Source organism: Macaca nemestrina, chromosome 18, assembly GCF_043159975.1.
Source record: "Macaca nemestrina isolate mMacNem1 chromosome 18, mMacNem.hap1, whole genome shotgun sequence".
Lineage (NCBI taxonomy): Eukaryota > Metazoa > Chordata > Mammalia > Primates > Cercopithecidae > Macaca > Macaca nemestrina.
In genome coordinates this window covers 13,053,690-13,072,570 of record NC_092142.1, presented here as the reverse complement: position 1 = coordinate 13,072,570, position 18,881 = coordinate 13,053,690, and the positions used below count along the sequence as shown (strand labels likewise).

The 18,881-nt window shown below is 45.7% G+C and overlaps 1 protein-coding gene across 1 annotated transcript in view; it reads left to right on the top strand.

Moving 5' to 3' along the window:
- Window positions 1-18,881, top strand: part of LOC105467747 (calcineurin like phosphoesterase domain containing 1) — a 135,662-nt gene that overhangs the window by 84,816 nt on the left and 31,965 nt on the right. The window contains exon 3 of the mRNA XM_071084135.1: window positions 10,732-11,157. Coding sequence (XP_070940236.1) covers window positions 10,732-11,157 — 426 coding nt within the window. The remainder of the gene's footprint in view (window positions 1-10,731; window positions 11,158-18,881) is intronic.

The following is an 18,881-nucleotide window of genomic DNA, read 5'->3' as shown; positions in this document are numbered from 1 at the left end:
CTTTTGTGCTTCTAGCGCTGTAATGACTAAGACTGCTTAGATTCTGCCTCTGGCTTTGAAAGAGCAATATCTCTATGTGGAGTTTAACTGTAAAACTCTTACTGACTTTTCATTAGGTTGCGTATTTAAAATCCCAAATGGGACTGAAGATTTAGGGGCATAGCCACGAATACCTGAGTTCAGACTGTAGAATGGAATCTTAAAGTAAAAAAAGGCAGTCATTCTAAATAAGACTTGTTCATGGATCTGACACCCCAGAATCTCTAAACAGAAATGAATTGTGCTCTTTCCTTGCAGTGAAGGGACTTGGCCGTAGTGAATCTGCATGGAATTGTCCTGGAACTTGTTCGTCCCTGGAGATCACATTGTCCATCATTAGCCTTGAGCAATGCCTCATGTGTACCAAATGTCCAGAAGCAATTTGTTAAACTGAATATTCTATGATTAAGTATGTACATACCTTATAGCGGCACCAGCATTAGCTCTAAAGAAGGTTAAGTACAAAAGAGGTGATCACTTTGGAGGAAAAATAATTCATGGAAGACCATGTATACTCCTAGGTACACACTCAAGAGAGATGAAAGATATCCACACACAAACTTGCACATGGATTTTCATAGCAGCATAATTCATAACAGCCAGAAAGCAGAAACCACCCAAATGTCCATCAGCAGATGAATGGATAAACAAAATATGCTGATATATTCATATGGTAGAATAGTATTCAGCAATTAAAGAATGAAGCACTAATATAGGCTACAAAATAGACGAACCTTGAAAACATCATGCAAAGTGAAAGATCAGTCACACAAGACTACATTTTATATGATTCTATTTCTATGAAATGGCTGGAGTGGAGAAATCTACAGAAGGTAGATTAGTGATTACTTAGAATTAGGGTGGTGGGAGTTGCGAGGCAATGGGGAGGGGCTGCTAATGGGTGAAAGTTCATTTTGGGGTGATGAGAATGTCCCACAATTGATTTTCGTGACAGTCCACAACTCTGTGAATATTCTAAAAATCACTGAATTACATACCTTCAGAGGATGAATTATATTGCTTGTGTATTTATAGCTCAAGCTGTTATTAGTGGAGGGGAGATTAGGAAAAAAGTCTAATTTTTAGGCTCCTTGGGGGAGCAGTAACGAGAAAAATAGTTGAGAAACACATATCATATTTTAGTAAAATTGAAGAAACAAGATTTATGGCCAGCCATGGTGTCTCACACCTGTAATTCCAGCACTTTGGGAGGCCGAGGTGGGCGGATCACCTGAGGTCAGGAGTTGAAGACTGGCCAATATGACGAAACCCCATCTCTACTAAAAATACAAAAATTGGCCTGGCGTGGTGGTACATGCCTATAATCCCAGCTACTCAGGAGGTTGAGGCAGGAGAATCGCGTGAACCCGGGAGGCGGAGGTTGCAGCAAGCCAAGATTGCGCCACTACACTCCAGCCTGGGTGACAGAGCGAGACTCCATCTCAAAAAAAATAAACAGAAACTAGATTTACAAGACCAGGACAACCACTTTCTCCTTTGATGGTATTTTATTCAGATATCAAAATAGTAGCAGAGATACCATATTGTCTCTGATACTCACTAGGTGTTGACTTTTGAAGTCATCTGCTCTAGAAGAAGACTCTCTTTATGAAAATGTGGTTATTCAGATTCAGAAAGAACACAATTTGTCCTGAGCGCAATTTTGTTTTACATTTTTTTTAATGAATTTACCCACTGCGATTTTTTTTTTTTAAGAATTTGTTTAGAATTACCTTTCTGCTACTCTTTTCCCCATTTTCTCTCTTTCTGAGAGTAAAGAACAGTACTTACACAATTGGCCTTGTCACTTGTTTTATATTTGTTCCCATTTTATTTAAGTGTTTACTTGTTTACTTAATAAGATCTAATTTTAGTGCAGTTGTGATTTTTTTTAATGTCTTGATTATTTTTCTATAATGAAAGTAACTTATGCTCATAAAAATTAAGTTTTGCAGCAAACTGAAATATTTTCTGTCCTTCCACTTCCCCATAGACAGCTACTACTAACAGTTTTGCCATGTTTTTCTAGATACTTTTATCTCTGAGTATACCAACTCGTTGATTTATTTTTAACAAAATTGTGTCATACTACTAGCTCTTGTAACTTCCTGTTTTCACTACTGTCTGCCACTGCCAGCCCAACGCTTGCTCCCCAAACCTTAACCATGTACCTTTTCTATGTATCCGTGGCCACTAACTTCAGATCTCCTTCATTCTTTGTGATGCCTGTTTATTACTCTACACATACTATCCATTCCTTATTAATGAACATTTAAGCCAATTTAAATGTTTATACCTTCTCAATTATTATTACAAGGAATAGTTATGTTTTGCACACTTGTGTATGTCTCTGTGGGATAAATGCTGATAAATGGAGCTGCTGGTTCGCTCAGTATCATGAAGTTATTAAAGTTCTAATGGATATTTCCAGTTGCCCCCTGAAAGGAGTTCTACTTGCCCCCTGAAAGGAGTTTTAATTACTGAACTATGATCTTAACCATATAGTTGATGCCCTGACTTGACTATTCCGTTCCACCCTGAGGTAGGGACGGGGCCCCACCGACTCTGTTTCCAGGGACCTCTTAGGGCTGGCTCTGGAAATTCTTGTCCTTGGCATGCTTCCCTCTCTGTGCAGGGGCCTAAGCACCGTCTCATCCATGTATCCATCTGTCTGCAGGACAGATGTGGCCTCCAGGCACCACAGCAGATGAGTTGTCAGGCAAACGTGAGCTCTGGGCTAGGATGTCAACCTGCAGACATGTGTGTTCTTTCCTGCATTTCTCAGGGACAGCAGCAGCACTGGGGGTCAAGCTCCCTGAGAATGAGGAAAATGCAAAGGAGATCTCAGGAAACCTGAGACCCGCCTCCCTCCTCCCCTGTCTCTTCCCTGGGTAGGGGACTGTTAGAAAGAGGGGAAGGGAAGGTATGCACATACTACATACTGGACGCTTTAAATACGTGATCTCATTTACCTCACAATTTCCATAAAGGAGGTGATAAGATTTTCATTTTAGTGTCTAGAAGACAGGCTCAGAGGGCAGCATCCCCAGAGGATACCCCTAATAAAAAGCAACCTCAGGTCCTCTGAATCTAGAGCCCACCTATGGACCCCCTTGAAAAGCCAACCCCAAGGGCACCATCGTGGGGGCATCTATTAGAATGATGGTGAATGTGTCTCCAGCCCCACCTTCCACTGAACTCCAGACTCCTCGATCCAGCTGCCCTCTCAGCAGCCCAACCTGGAGGGATCATGAGTATATTGATAACTTTGGCAGTTTCTTCTCTTTTCTTTTAGCATGGCAGAATATACATAACGTTACATGTACCACCTTAACCCTTTTAAGGGTACCATTCAGTGGCATGAAGTATATTCCTGTTTGTTGTGCAGTCATCATCACCATCTGTCTCCATGGCTCTTTTTATCTTGCAAAATGGAAACTCTGTGCCCATTAAACAGTAACTTACCATCCTTCCCTCCTGAAAGTCCTGGCAACCACCATTCTACTTTCTGCCTCTATGAATTTGACCACTGTAAGTGCCTCATATAAGTGACATCAAGCAGTATTTGTCTTTTCTGCTTGACTTATTTCACTTAGCATATATCCTAAAGGTTCATCCATGTTGTAGCATGTGTCAGAATTCCCTTCTTTATTATGATTGAATAGTATTCCATTGTATGGATATAGCACAGCTCGCTTATCCATTCATCTGTCAGTGGATATTTGGGTTGCTTCCATGTTTAAGCTATTGTGAATAATGCTACTGTGAACATAGGTATAAAAACATCTCTTTGAGACCCTGCTTTCAGTTATTTTGGAGACATACTCAGATATAGAATTGTTGGATTATCTGGTAATTCTATGTTTAATTTTGAGGGGAGCCACCATATTGTTTTACACAGTGGCTACACCATTTTTCATTCCCATCAACAATGCACAAGGTTTCCAGTTTCTCCACATCCTCACCAACACCTGTTATTTTCTCTCTTCGATAGTAGCTATCCTCATGGGTATGGGGTGGTATCTCATTGTGGTTTTGATTTGCATTTCTCTAATAAGTAGTCGTGTTGGGCACCTTTTTAATGTCCTTATTGGCCATTTATATATCCTCTTTGGAGAAATGTCTGTTGAATCCTTTGCCAACTTTTGAGTTGGGTTGTTTTAGTGATTGTTGAGTTTTAGGAGTTCTCCATATACTCTGATATTAATTCCCTGTCAGATGTTTAATTTGAGAATATTTTCTCCCATTCCATGGTTTGCACTTTTTTCTCTGTTGACAGTGTCTTTTGATGCACAAACGTTTTAAATTTTCTTGAGGTCCAATTTGTCTGTTTCCCCCCACTTTTTTTTTTTGACTGTAACAATACATCGAATTTTATATTCAAACTGAGCTTTTGATTTCTTCCTGTAATCTGTTTCTCTCCTAGTCTTTTCCCTGACAGTAAACAACATGACCAGCCTCCCAGTTGCTCAGATGTCTGGGAATTAATTTTGAGTCCTTCCTGTAACCAGTACAAGAGGATTCCTGTCAATTCTACCTCCCAAATATCTCTTAAATCCTTCTTGTTAAACCTCTAATTTTTATATTGTGTTAGGATATAGAAATACTATTGATTTTTATATATTTACTTTGCATCCAAGCTAATTTCTTTTATTAGTGCTAGGAGTCTTTGATGTTTTGTTTTATTTTATTTTGCTTTTTGTAGATATTTGGGATTTTTTTGTGGAGACAGTCTTGTCTTATGAGAATAGACTGTTTGATTTCTTTCTTTCTAATCTGTATGCCCTTCCCTTCCCTTCCTTCCCTTCCTTCTTTCCCTTGCTTTCCTTCCCTTCCTTCCTTCCCTTCCTTCCCCTCCTTCCCTTCTTTCTTCCCTTCCTTCCCCTCCTTCCCTTCCTTTCTTCCCTTCCTTCCTTTCTTCCCTTCCTTCCTTTCCTTTCTTCCCTTCCTTCCTTTATTTCCTTCCCTTCCTTCCTTCCCCTCCTTCCCTTTCTTCCCTTCCTTCCCTTTCTTCCCTTCCTTCCTTCCTTCCCTTCCTTCCCTTTCTTCCCTCCCTTCCTTCCCTTTCTTCCCTTCCTTCCCTTCCTGCCTTCCCTTCCTTCCTTTCCATTCCTTTTTCCTTTCCTTCCTTCCTTCCCTTCCTTCCTTCCCTTCCTTCCTTCCCATCCCTCTTTCCTTCCCTTCCTTCCTTCCCTTCATTTCTTCCCGTCCTTCTTTCCTTCCCTTCCTTCCCTTCCTTCCTTCCCTTCCTTCTTTCCCTTCCTTCTTTCCCATCCTTCCTTCCCTTGCTTCCTTCTGTTTCTTCCCTTCCTTACCTTCCTTCCTTCCCATCCTTCCTTCCCTTCTTTCCTTCCCTTCCTTCCTCCCCTTCCTTCCTCCCCTTCCTTCCCTTCCTTCCCTTCCTCCCCTTCCTCCCCTTCCTCCCCTTCCTCCCCTTCTTTCCTCCCCTTCCTTCCCTTCCTCCCCTTCCTTCCCTTCCTCCCCTTCCTCCCCTGCCTTCCCTTCCTTCCTTCCTTCCCTTCCTCCCCTTCCTTCCCTTCCTCCCCTTCCCTTCCTTCCTTCCTTCCCTCCCTTCCTCCCCTTCCTTCCCTTCCTCCCTTCCCTTCCTTCCCTTCCTCCCCTTCCCTCCCTTCCTCCCCTTCCTCCCCTTCCTTCCCTTCCTCCCTTCCTCCCTTCCTCCCTTCCCTTCCTTCCCTTCCTTCTCTTCCCTTCCCTTCTCTTTCCTTCCTGCCTTCCTGCCTTCCTTGCCTTCCTTGCCTTCCTTCCCTTCCTTTCCCTTCCTTCCTCCCTTCCTTCTTTTCCTTCCTTCCTTTCCTTCCTTCCCTTCCTTCCCTTCCTTCCCTGCCTGCCTGCCTGCCTATTGCACTGACTAGGATTTCTGGTATGAATTTCAGTGAGAGTATGAGATCAGACCTCCTTGTCTTGTTCCTGATCTTGGGGGAAGGCAGTCAGTCTTTCACCATTACCTATGATCATAGCTATACTTATTTACAGATGTCCTTTATCCAGTTAAGGATGTTTATTTCTCTTCCTAATTCACAAAGAGATTTTATTAGACAATGCATTTTAAGGCTATTTGGAAAACAACCAAGATACTAACGTCTGCCTTAATGAATATGGAAAAAAATAAATCATACCTCTCACAGTACCACTGATACAAATAAGAATTTTGTAATTGTCGTTATAATGCTTTTTACTTCCTAGTTTTATTTTGACTGATTGCATTAAAGTTTTTTTAAGTGTTTTAAACACTTTGCAGCTTTCTAGACTGCTCTCACCATTCCCACCCAGGACTCCTCTCCATGGGGGTCAGGTGTGTGCTGACATTGGGGTCCCGGTACTCTTGGCACCCACTTCTCAGCAGATACCTCTTATCCACCTTGGAGACCCCAGAACAATCCTTCTCTGCCCCTCTTCTGAGTCATTTCTTGCCATTTTTCAGAGTCTTTCCCCTTGTTTCCCTGCCTTTCTTCCTGTCCTTTATATACATTCTTTTTGTGAACACAGAACCCTGCATGAGACAGGAAACTCATTGAAGCTCTGTGTCCTTGGGCAGGTTTCTATTTTTTTCTGTTCATGCTGGTGAGGTTGGCTTTGGCCAGCCTCATATACGATGACACTGGGTTCTCATATACGATGGGACTTTTTTGAGAAAGAGTTTTGCTCTTGTCACCCAGGCTGGAGTGCAATGTTGCAATCTTGGCTCACTGCAACCTCCGCCTCCCGGCTTCAAGCAATTCTCCTGTCTCAGCTTCCTGAGTAGCTGGGATTACAGGCCCACGCCACCATGCCCAGCTAATTTTTGTATTTTTAGTAGAGATGGGGTTTTGCCACATTAGCCAGGCTGGTCTTAAACTCCTGATCTCAAATGATCCTCCTCCTGCCTCAGCCTCCCAAAGTCTTAGGATTACAGGCATGAGCCACTGCGCCCGGCCACAATGGGACTATTTTTCAGGAAGCTCTGCTAAGTTGTGCTGTGATCTTTGTTAATACTAAGTTGTTGTTAATATTGTATGTAACCCTACAGAGATTCTGATATATGCAAATGAGAGCTTGTTAAAGATCATGCAAACGTTTACATTCAACTTGGCTTTTTGTAATCTAGGATTTACTCTTTTATTTCTAAATTCTTAACTAAAAACTATTTCTGTCCCTGGGGGAAGATTTTCATTCCTTCCGAAACACTTACTGGTTGTTAGGCACACACAGTGGGTCACTGATAGAAATGGAAGAATTTATCACATTTCGGGGGATGGGATGTGGAAAGCAGACAGCCGACAGCTTTGCATTCTTGTTTGAACCAGACTCGAGGCATCATTATCCTAGTAGGAATTCTTACAGCCATTCCGGAGGGATGGGAATTATCATCCCCATTTCGTACACGATGAAACCAAGACTCAGAAGAACCAAGGGACTTACCCAAGGCCATGCAGCTTGTAAGGGGCAAGAGACCAACCCCGGGGCCACTCACTCCACCTCAGCGCTTGTGACTCTGTGCAAGAGGTATAGAAAGTGCTGGAAGAGCTACACAAGAAAGAGGCTCATCTTTTTTTTATTATTATTTTTCAACAATAGATAAATAAATAAATAATTTTTTTGAGACAGAATCTCACTCTGTTGCCCAGGCTGGAGTGCAGTGGTGCGGTCTCAGCTGCTCACTGCAACCTCCGCCTCCCGGGTTCAAGCGATTCTCCTGCTTCAGCCTCCCAAGTAGCTGGGGTAACAGGTATATGCCACCACGCCAGGCTAGTTTTTCTATTTTTAGCAGAGATGGGGTTTCACCATGTTGGCCAGGTTGGTCTTGAGCTCTTGACCTCAAGTGATCTGCCCGCCTCGGCCTCCCAAAGTGCGGGGATTATAGGCATCAATCACTATGCCCTGCCAAGAGGCTCATCTTTGCTGGAGGAAATTCAGGGAAGATGAGCTGCATGGTTTTTTTTTTTGTTTTTTGTTTTTTGTTTTTAACAGATTATTGGAGGATATTGGTGGTTTCCCCAAAAGCAGCATCCCTCTTTGTTTGGAAACACACATCACGTTACCGTGTGTAATTCCCAGCTCTTCCTTGTTGGTTGCTCCCAGACAAGGTTTCCTTCCCAAGTAAGCCTTTCTTTTGAACTGCCCCTTCTTAACTTTTCTGTTTATGGTCATTAGGGATTCAGACATTTTCCATGCCTGCCTCAGTTAGCAGGTGAAGGGCCATGATTAATGCCTTTGAACATCAAGAACAGGGGATGTTCCACACCCCAGTGTATTATAAAGTCCTCATCCTGTGTCTCAGGGCAGCCAAGAGAAGTCACCCTAAGAGCAAGGACCTTAGTTTGTGACCAGGACCCTGTAGACAGCACCCTGCTCTAGACCACCAAGTTCAAATCCCTGCTCCTCCACTGGTGTCCAGAGGAAGTGAGTCGGTTCACACACAGCTCTGAGAACAGTGCCTGGCCTGTAGGAAGTGCTAGAAAGTATTGTCAGTGATCGAATGTCCCCAAATCCTCAAGTCAGTGTGAACAGAAAGAAGAGGAAGTAAGAGGGGCCGCTTTCAGGTCTTTGAGAAAATCCAGTGAGGAAAGTGGTGATGAATCAGCCTTGGACCACAAGGGTCTCTTTGAGAGAGTTTGTTGTGTTCAAAGCCACAAAGGACTTGTCATTCCTAAACTGGCATGGGAAAAGAACCAACCAATAGAGTCTTCGAGAGGATCATGTAAGTCAACACAGATGCCTGCAGTCTGGATTCGGCTAAAGAAGCAATGTCAATCAATGGCACCTTCGATGCAGATGGCAGGTGAACAAACCCCGAGCACCCCCGAGAGAGAGGCCTCCTGGTTTCTGGTGCAGGCAGAACCTGCTTCTCCCTAAGGCTCTGTCCACTGGGCTTCAGGCCGTGCAGCCACCTTCCATCTCTGGGGACCAGTGGAGTGCGCTCAGGAAAGGCTGGCTGACCCCTGCAGCAGGAGCTGGGGTCCGAAGCCCAGTCTGCTCAGCCTTCAGCAGAAGCAGGTCCTGCCTGCTCCAGGGACCCAGAGTCCTCTCTTCCAGGGGCGCTGGGGGTTCGTCTGCAGTCCACGTTGGCCTCATGGCTGGTCTGAGTTGATCTAGGCTGGCCCTGGGGCTCCGAGTCCAAACATTCATTCCAGCCACCTGGCTGGCTTCCTCGATCTTCTTTAAGCCGTAGAACCATGGAGCCAAAACCTTTGAGTTCTTTTTTTTTTTTTTTTTTTCCAGTGAAAATTATACATAAGCTTGGGCAAAGGGAGGAAGGAAAGAAGGAAGGGAGAAGGGAAAGGAGGGAAGGAAGGGAGAGAGGCAGGGAAGGAAAGAGAGTAGTATTTAGGTTGGTGCAAAAGTAATTGTGATTTTTTGCCATTACTTTCAATGGCAAAAACTGCAATTACTTTTGCACCAGCCTAATATAAAGGGTTTTAAACCAAATGTAAGACTCCCTCCCTCTCTCCTTCTGTTTCCTGGATTTAACCAGAGTTAACAGTTTTCTTTGAATCTTGGGGGACATTTTATTCATAATACATGAATATATGTGAGGCTTTTAAAAATTATGTTTGATTTTATTCCTCTGTGCCTTATATTATTAACTTACTATATATTAAAGATCTTCTCATAGCATTAATATAGACCGCCTGTTTCTTATCTTGATATTTATTTCATTAGGGTTAAATATAAAACTATTTCAGTGAGATATTGAAATTCTGAACTCTTATACATCTAACAATGTAACTGAAAGTAAATGGCATGAACCTTGGCAGAATTACAAAAAGAGACAGATCAATCCACAGTTACAGTGACAACTTAACCAAGTCTCTCAGAAACAAATATACATCAACAGGCCAAAAGAAAAGGATAATGTCACAGAAAATTTGAACCACACCATTAACGAGTTTGATTGAGTGGAAATATGAGGAACTTGGTATTCAACAGTTAGAGAATGCATGTTCTGCTGGGTGCGGTGGCTCACACCTGTAATCCCAGTACTTTGGGAGGCTAAGGCAGAGATTCACTCTTGTTGCCCAGGCAATGGTGTGAACTTGGCTCACTGCAACCTCTGCCTCCCGAGTTCAAGCGATTCTCCTGCCTCAGCCTCCCGAGTTGCTGGGATTACAGGCGCCCGCACCCATGCCCAGCTAATTTTTGTATTTTTAATAGAGATGGGGTTTCACCACGTTGTCCAGGCTGGTCTCGAACTCCTGACCTAAGGTGATCCACCCTCCTGTGCTTCCCAAAGTGCTGGGATTACAGGTGTGAGCCACCACATCCGGCCTGATTTTCTTTTTATGAAGACAAGGTCCCACTATAGTGCCTAGGTTTGTCTCAGAATTCCTGGGCTCAAGTGATCCCTCCCACCTCAGTCTCCCAAAGTGCTGGGATTACAGATGTGAGCCGCCGCACCCGGTCCACTAATATTTAATCTCAGGATTGACTTCACACCATCACTCAGCAACATGAGGCAGGCGACCATGTAGTCATGGAATTTCTAAGGTGTCCTGGGGAAGGATGGGCAGAGGCCCCCATCGGACTTGTTGGTTTGCTTTTAGCACATGACTGCATTTTGCAGTTTCCATGTGCCAGGTCAAGTGGATTTCTAGATTACTCTCTCTTTTAATTTTATGTTAGTAAGTACTTAAGTTAGTTATTTCAAGTGAATAAGCCTCTGGCTGTCTCAGGACGTGACCCTCTCTCTTCCAGGGAAGCCGTGGCGAACGGAGCAGACGGAGGACCTGAAGCGAGTGCTCAGAACGGTGGACAGGGCGATCCCATTGGTCCTAGTCAGCGGCAACCACGACATCGGCAATGCCCCCACGGCTGAGACCGTCGAGGAGTTCTGCCAAACTTGGGGAGACGACTACTTCAGCTTCTGGGTCGGGGGCGTCCTGTTCCTGGTCCTCAACTCCCAGTTGTACCAGAACCCCTCCCAGTGCCCCAGCCTGAAGCAGGCGCAGGACCAGTGGCTGGACGAGCAACTGAGCATCGCGAGGCAGCGGCACTGCCAGCATGCCATCGTCTTCCAGCACATCCCGCTGTTCCTAGAGAGCATTGATGAGGACGACGACGACTACTTCAACCTCAGCAAGCCCACTCGGAAGAAGCTGGCAGACAAGCTCATCCACGCAGGTAGATGTCCCGGGCCACGGGTTTCAGGGAGGAAGGGCTCCTCTAGAGAGGGCATTTCCAGATCCTTCTCCCGTCCCGCTGCAATGTGGCAAAAAGGGAGAGAGGACTAGGCCGGGAGTTCTGATCCCAGCTCTTGGACTTGCAGACTGCATGGCTGGCTACCTAATCCTCCTGCGCCTCAGTTTCCTCGTCTGTAAAACAGGAATGGTAATAGTAGCCCTCTTGCAGGATGGGTTCGAGGAGTATATGAGAAAGGCCTCCCAAACATGGAGAACAGCCCGTAGCCTGAGTACTCAGTGTGCCGTAGCTGCTCATAGTTGAAGATGGGGGTTCTCCAAGTGGCAGGAGGGGTTTATTGGGGAAAGGAGACCAGGTGGTGCAGGTGGATGTGAATGTGGCTTGCATGTGCTTTAGGAGAAGGCAAGATGCCAGGGACATCTGCTTTCACTTCTCTAGGAAGCAGGCACCTTGCTCAAGGGCAGACGATCTTTAAGAGCCAAGCTTCCCTCCAGTATTCGTCAGCTGTGACCCAGGAAATCCTGGGATGTGACTTTGGTGGACAGTTCCTGGGGCCTGATCAGTTTTCCTCTGGCAAGGTGGATTAAGTTCTCTTCCAGAATCAGGAGAGAGTAATGGATTTAGTCCCATCTTTTGCGGCCAGTCATACATGTAACACACGTGTGCACACACAGAATGAAGGCGCTCCATTTCTGGAGGCCACATCTCAGTTTCTGACGGCGCTCTAAGGCACTAGCCCACCCACCTCCTTTATTTTTCTGGTAGCACCTGCCATGGGCCTTTCAAGAGAAATAGTCTGTTCTAGGTGGATTCCCTGGGTTACCAGTGACTTGGCAAATTCCAGTTTTGCCAACAGTTGTGTCTCTTCTCTTTGTCCTCATTCTTCCTTTCACCAGGGCTTACTTTCTTTTCTTTCTTTCTTTCTTTTTTTTTTTTTTTTTTTTGAGACAAAGTCTTGTTTTGTTGCCCAGGCTGGAGTGCAGTGGCAAAATCTCGGCTCACTGCAACCACCGCCTCCCGGATTCCAGCAATTCTCATGCCTCAGCTTCCCAAGTAGCTGGGATTACAGACGCTGACCACCACACCCAGCTAATTTTTGTACTTTTAGTAGAAATGGGGTTTCACCATGTTGGCCAGGCTGGTTTCAAACTCCTGACCTCAAGTGATTTGCCTACCTTGGCTTCTCAAGGCCACAGGACCTGATCAGTTTTCCTCTGGTGAGGTGGATTAAGTTCTCCTCTAGAATCGGGAGAGAGTAACGGATTTAGTCCCACCTGGGATTACAATGCTGGGATTACAGGTGTAAGCCACCACGCCCAGCTGACACTTCCGTGTTTTCGAGACATTTTGGAAAAAGCTCATATAATTGGAGACGTTTTCCAGCTGTTCCATGGAGATAAAGTTAGAAAACTTCTATTAAGGCCTTTGAAATTTCATGCCATGCTTGAGTTGGTGCAGAAAACTGTCTTGATGACAAGGAAACAAAGCATCAAGATGGCATGAGCACCACCATGGAGACTATTCTGTAACGAAGAATAAAGCCAGAGAGAACATTTAATGCCACTGAAGTGATTCCTTTCATATCCAATAGTGGTTTTTTTTGAGACGGAGTCCCGCTCTTGTCACCCAGGCTGGAGTGCAGTGGCACAATCTCAGCTCACTGCAACCTCCGTCTCCTGGGTTAAAGCAATTTTTCTGTCTCAGCCTGCTGAGTACCTGGGATTACAGGCGGCCGTCACCATGTCCAGCTAATTTTTGTATTTTTAGTAGAGGCAGGTTGGCCAGGTTTAGTTTCACCATGTTGGCCAGGCTGGTATTGAAACTCCTGACCTCAGGTGATCCACCCACCTCAGCCTTCCAAAGCGCTGGGATTACAGGTGTGAGCCACCGCAGCCAGCCAGATCTAATGTTAGATGAGTAAAACCCATGACTGCCCTGAGTTATTTGTTCTTGTCAACCACATTCCTGAGTGGTATGTAGTTCTGTGGTTTTCCCATTGTAGGACAGAGCACCCCCAGATATCGAGAAGACCCACAGCTCTAAATTTATTTATTTTTTTATTTATTGAGAGAGTCTTGCTCTGTCACCCAGACTGGAGTGCAGTGGCGTGATCATGGCTCACTGCAGCCTCGACCTCCTAGGCTTAAGCAATCTTCCCACCTCTACCTTCTGAGAAACTGGGACTATAGGCACACGCCACCATGCCCAGCTAATTTTTTAAATTATGTGTTGAAACGGGGTCTCACTGTGTTGCACCTGGCCGGGCTTGAATTCCTGGCCTCAAATGATCCCCTTGCCTTGGCCCCTGAAAGAGTTATAAATTACAGGTGTGAGCTCTAACAGAGCACCCTTGGGAGAAGCCTGTTGACCACCCACCAAGGGCCCTACAGGGTGGCATCATATCCATGATGCCCCAGCCCCCTGCCCACTCAGAACTGCAACCCCTCAAGCTCAGGAACCAGAGTTGTTGGCAAACCACGGGCTGGTCTATGTCTCCAGTTATCCCAGCTCCCAGAGACTGACAGCTACAACCAGAATGGCAGTTGATTAATTTAGGGCAAGACTGCAGCCCTGGCCTCTGCCCCAGCAGTGCTTTCTCTTCCTGTAGGCAGAGCTACATGGGAAGCCCAATTATAATCAGGAGGCTGCTTGGTAGGCGTGAGACAGAGCAGGGGGGTTAGTTTCCTTATTCCACTCTCAGTGACATCAGGCGCTGGAATCCAGTGGCTCCATCTCCAGAGGAGCTCGCTAGCTGAAGGCACTTGGTCATTTCATGTCCCTTCAATTGTCTCTGTAGCCTGCCCACTGTCTAATCTGGGACCTAGCAGCAGCTCTGCACAGTGCTTCCCGCTCTGCTCTTGCCCATTCTAGTTCATTCTGCACCTAACAGCAAGATGGGCATGTAACTGACTGCCCAGTGTGAGGCTTCCCTTCACCCCCAGGTCTGGCCCAGTTCCTCACTGCAGTGTCCAGGGCCCTTCTCAGTCACACCCGCCTTCCCCTCCGGCCACTTCTGGTTCATCTGCCTAGGCCCAGTCAACAATTTTTTGTTTTTTAAGACAGAGTCTCACTCTGTCACCTAGGCTGTAGTGCAGTGGCATGATCTCGGGTCACTACAACCTCCACCTCCCGAGTTCGAGTGATTATCCTGCCTCAGCCTCCCGAGTAACTGGGATTACAGGTGTGCAGCACCACGCCTGGCTCATTTTTGCATTTTTAGTAGAGATGGGGTTTCACCGTGTTGGCCAGGATGGTCTCGAACTCCTGACCTCAAGTGATCTGCCCGCCTCAGCCTCCCAAAGTGCTGGAATTACAGGTGTGAGCCACCATGCCTGGCCTCAACATTTTTTTTTTTCTTGAGATGGGGTCTTACCATGTCACTCAGGCTGGAGTGCAGTGTTGTGATCATAGCTCACTGCAGCTCTGGATTCCTGGGCTCAAGTGATCCTCCCACCTCAGCTCCCCAAGTGGCTGAGACTACAGTAGAGCACCACAATGCCTGGCTAATTTTTTTATTTTTTGCAGAGATGGAGGGCTCACTGTGTTGCCCAGGCTGGTATCAAATTCCTGGCCTCAAGTGACCCTCCCACCTGGGTATCCCAAAGCGCTGGGATTATAGGTGTGAGACACCACATCCCGCCTCCCACTCAACTTTGACACCTTCTGTATAAGGCTCTCCCCTCCTCCCTGCCCCAGGTTCTTCAGCTTCTCTTATCCCAGCACTTGTCAAATGGATTTGCAAGTGTTGACTTGTCTGAATCCCCGCTAAACTCTCAGCTCCCTGAGGGCAGGGACAGGGTTATATTCAGCTATGCAGTTGGGAGGCCTGGCTCAGATATTAGCTCATAATAAATGCTTTGTCAGTATTTGTGGAATCAATGAATGAGTCAAAGTCTTTGGGCCAGGTGTGGTGGCTCATGCCTGTAATCCCAGCACTTTGGGAGGCCAACACAGGTGGATCACATGAAGTCGGGAGTTTGAGACCAGGCTGGCCAACATGGCGAAACCCTGTCTGTACTAAAAAATACAATAATTAGCCAGGCCTGGTGGTGCCCACCTGTAATCCCAGCTACTCGGGAGGCTGAGGCAGAAGAATCACTTGAACCTGGGAGGTGGAGATTGCAGTGAGCCAAGATTGCGCCCCTGCACTCCAGCCTGGGCGACAGGAGCATGTTCAGACCATCAAGTTCCCAGCCCGTGGCCTCTGTGGCTTTGGTCTTAGGGAAGCCACTTGTGCCTCTCTCTGCTCCGGTCCTCAGGCTGGCTCTCCGGGGTCACTCATCAGTCTGTGTCTCTCTTCCCAAGCACCCCCTCCCAGTGCTTCCTCCGGGCAACGCCTGCAGGTATACAGACACCTCTTCTTGGCCACTGGCCTAAGGGTCTTCAGCTAAACCTGCTTCACAGAGAAGGCCAGAGAGGTGAGAGCCCTTTCCGCAATTCCCTTTCAGTTTCCGCGGCCTGCCAAACCAGGCCCTTTGCTGAATGACCTTCCAAACACAGAACGAATCTTAGGCAACATCAGAAAGAGATATGAGTCAGACGTGGATGCACTCTGCCGCAGGCAAAGAGACTTGCTGGGCTTGGAAGCTTAGGTAGGTGGGCGCTCTCGGGGGCTGTACGCATCCATGACTCAGTTATGCAGAAAGCAGCTCAGGTCACAACAACATAATTGGAACTCATTTTGGAAAGCCACAAGTTCAAGTGATATTTTGTAAAATTCATTAACTGAAAAGCTGGGATAAAATTGGGGGTGACGATGGCAGCTGGTATTTAATATTGCCTTTGGTTTTTTCTCCCCCCATGGCAATATTATTCCCTACTACTGTTTCAGTCTCATTTATCTCCTTGTGCTGAAATGCCAGTACTCAAAAATATGTCAAAAGCTCATCAGAATATCAGGGTAGCTTTTAATTATGATAATTGTGTTGTTATACAATATCCTTTTAAAGAGCGCGTCTCTCCCCAAACCACCGTGGAGGTAAAACCCAGCTTCCTTCCAGCAAGCTTAATGAATAATTCTGAATCATTGTGTGGGATGAATAAATGACTTAATAATGAGCATCACCAATCATCTCTCATTGTTGCATTAATTTTTAAAAATGGGATGAGGTAAACGAGGAGGAGGGATGTCACTGTGCAGTGGACCACCGGGAGCAGAGGGGTGTGCTGTGTGAACCGAAGCCCGCCAGCCTCCAAGCTCAGGTTTCCCTAGAAACAGATGCAACCTATTTCTACTTTTGAAGCTCAGTAGAAAACCCTCTTTGTATGATACAAAAACACTGTCAATAGCCGGTACAAATAAACAGTTATCAGGGCAGGACAGATATACCGGTGTGAAGTGGCACCTGTTATTTTCTGTCTCTGTTTCCCCTGCGTGAGGATAATCAATTTCATCACATCCAAGGGATGTAAAAATTGGTTTTCCCCTTAATTTGCCTAATACCTAGTTGGAGTAGCAAAGATAGGTAGTAGATAGTGAAATCTTGGTTGAACCGGGACATTGTCTCTGTCCCTTATGCCTCTTTCAGCAGAGGATTAATATGTGATCCATTTAATATGGATTCCAATTTAGAAACTCAATCTTAAAAAACAAAAGCTAGCTCTTTAACTGACCATGTTTCCCTTGATGTCTCGATACCTTTTCTTTTTTCCCATTCTCAGCAGAGAGGTTAGAACTGTGTTTTAGAGAGCCCAGAGCAAATGTGGCAATTATGAAAAATTCTAATAAGTTGATCTTTCCTGCAAAAGTTAATGAGTCATTTCACAGAATTAGAGTTTCATTTCTAGTATTTATGCTTTTTTAGAAAATGAGAGAGAAAGAAGATAAATCTTAGCCCATGGTTATAGTTTTAAGATTTCAAAGTTTTGGCCGGGCACAGTGGCTCACACATGTAATCCCAGCACTTTGGGAGGCCAATGTGGGTGGATCACTTGAAGTTAGGAATTCAAGACCAGCCTGGGCAACATGGTGAAGCCCCATCTCTACTAAAATACAGAAATTAGCCGGGCATGGTGGTGTGCACCTGTAGTCCCAGCTACTTGGGAGGCTGAGGCAGAAGAATTGCTTGAACCCTGGAGGTGGAGGTTGCAGTGAGCCAAGATTACGCCAGTGCGTGCCAGTGTGGGCAACAGAGCAAGACTCCATCTCAAAAAAAAAAAAAAAGTTCAAAGTTTTAAAGAACAAAAAGGTCAGGTTCCCAGGATCGACTTTATAGGAAGATAAAACATCAAATCCTGCTCTGACATCCTTTGAGCTGTATTGCAATCACTTGTTTAGATCCTGGTTCCTCCAGGAAACAGAAGCCCAGCCTTATTCACCTCTGTAAGGCCAGCCCCCAGCCGAGAGTGTCATATAGTAGCTCCCCAATAAGTAAATAGTGGTTAATAGAATTGATTTAAGCGTGATTCGAGTCTACTTATCAGCAGGTAATATCCGTATCATTGTGAGTTAGTTTTCATGAACTGACTTTTTTATGGTGGTGGTGGGGGACAGAGTCTCGCTCTGTCACCCACGCTGGAGTGCAGTGGCACCATCTCCACTCACTGCAACTTCCGCCTCCCAGGTTTCTCCTGCCTCAGCCTCCCGAGTAGCTGGGATTACAGGCGCACACCACCACGTCTGACTAATTTTGGTATTTTTAGTAGAGACAATTTCACTATATTGGCCAGGCTGGTCTTGAACTCCTGACCTCAAGTGATCCGCTCACCTTGGCCTCCCAAAGTGCTAAGGTTACAGGCATGAGCCACCACACCCAGCCCACAAGCTGACTTTTTTATGGGAAATGCTTCGCCTAGAGGGGTCAATAGAACTTTTCTGTAAAGGGTCAGATAGTAAACATTTTGGGCTTTGTGACTCTATGGTCTCTGTAGCAACTACTCAACTCTGCCTTCATAATAAGAGAGCAGCCACAGACAGTGCATAAACAACGGGGTATGGCGGTGTTCCAATAAAACTTTATTTACAGAAACAGGTGGTAGGCCTGCCGGTGATAATTTTCCAACTCTTGGCTTGGAGAAATGTTCCCATTACGGGGTGATGCTCTTGCTCTCCCCAGAACCTTGTCCACATTCTGTATGTGTCTAAGTCTAGGATGTATCTGACGACCCCATTGTGACAACTGCCTGACTCACGGAAGGGTCTGCCCAGAACAAGCCTCCTGAAGGTTCTCAGTGGAGGGCGTGCCTGGGTGAGGCACATGTTCCCCTGAAGACCAGGATGTGATTTGGGGTTGGAGTGTGGATAAGAGGGTCCATGGTGCATGTAAGATGTCTAATAATTGGGTGATCAGCTTCACATGTATTAGAAAAAATAGAACTAGCTTATCAATTTAAAGAAAATGATTGAATGATCACCTGAGGTCAGAAGTTCGAGACCAGCCTGGCCAACATGGAGAAACCCCATCTCTACTAAAAATACAAAAATTAACCAAGTGTGGTGGCACACACCTGTAGTCCTAGCTGCTTGGGAGGCTAAGGCAGGACATTGGCTTGAACCCGGGAGGCGGAGGTTACAGTGAGCCGAGATCGTGCCACTGCACTCCAGCCTGGGTGACAAAGCAAGACTCTGACTCAAAAAGTAAAAAATAAAAGAAAAAGTAAAGAAAATGATTGAGTAAATAATAGTATGAGTACTGTGCAGATAAGGCAAAACTTGGGAATTTGTACAGGGGGAATTAGTGTCTAGGCTGGTGGGCGGGGGGTCCTGT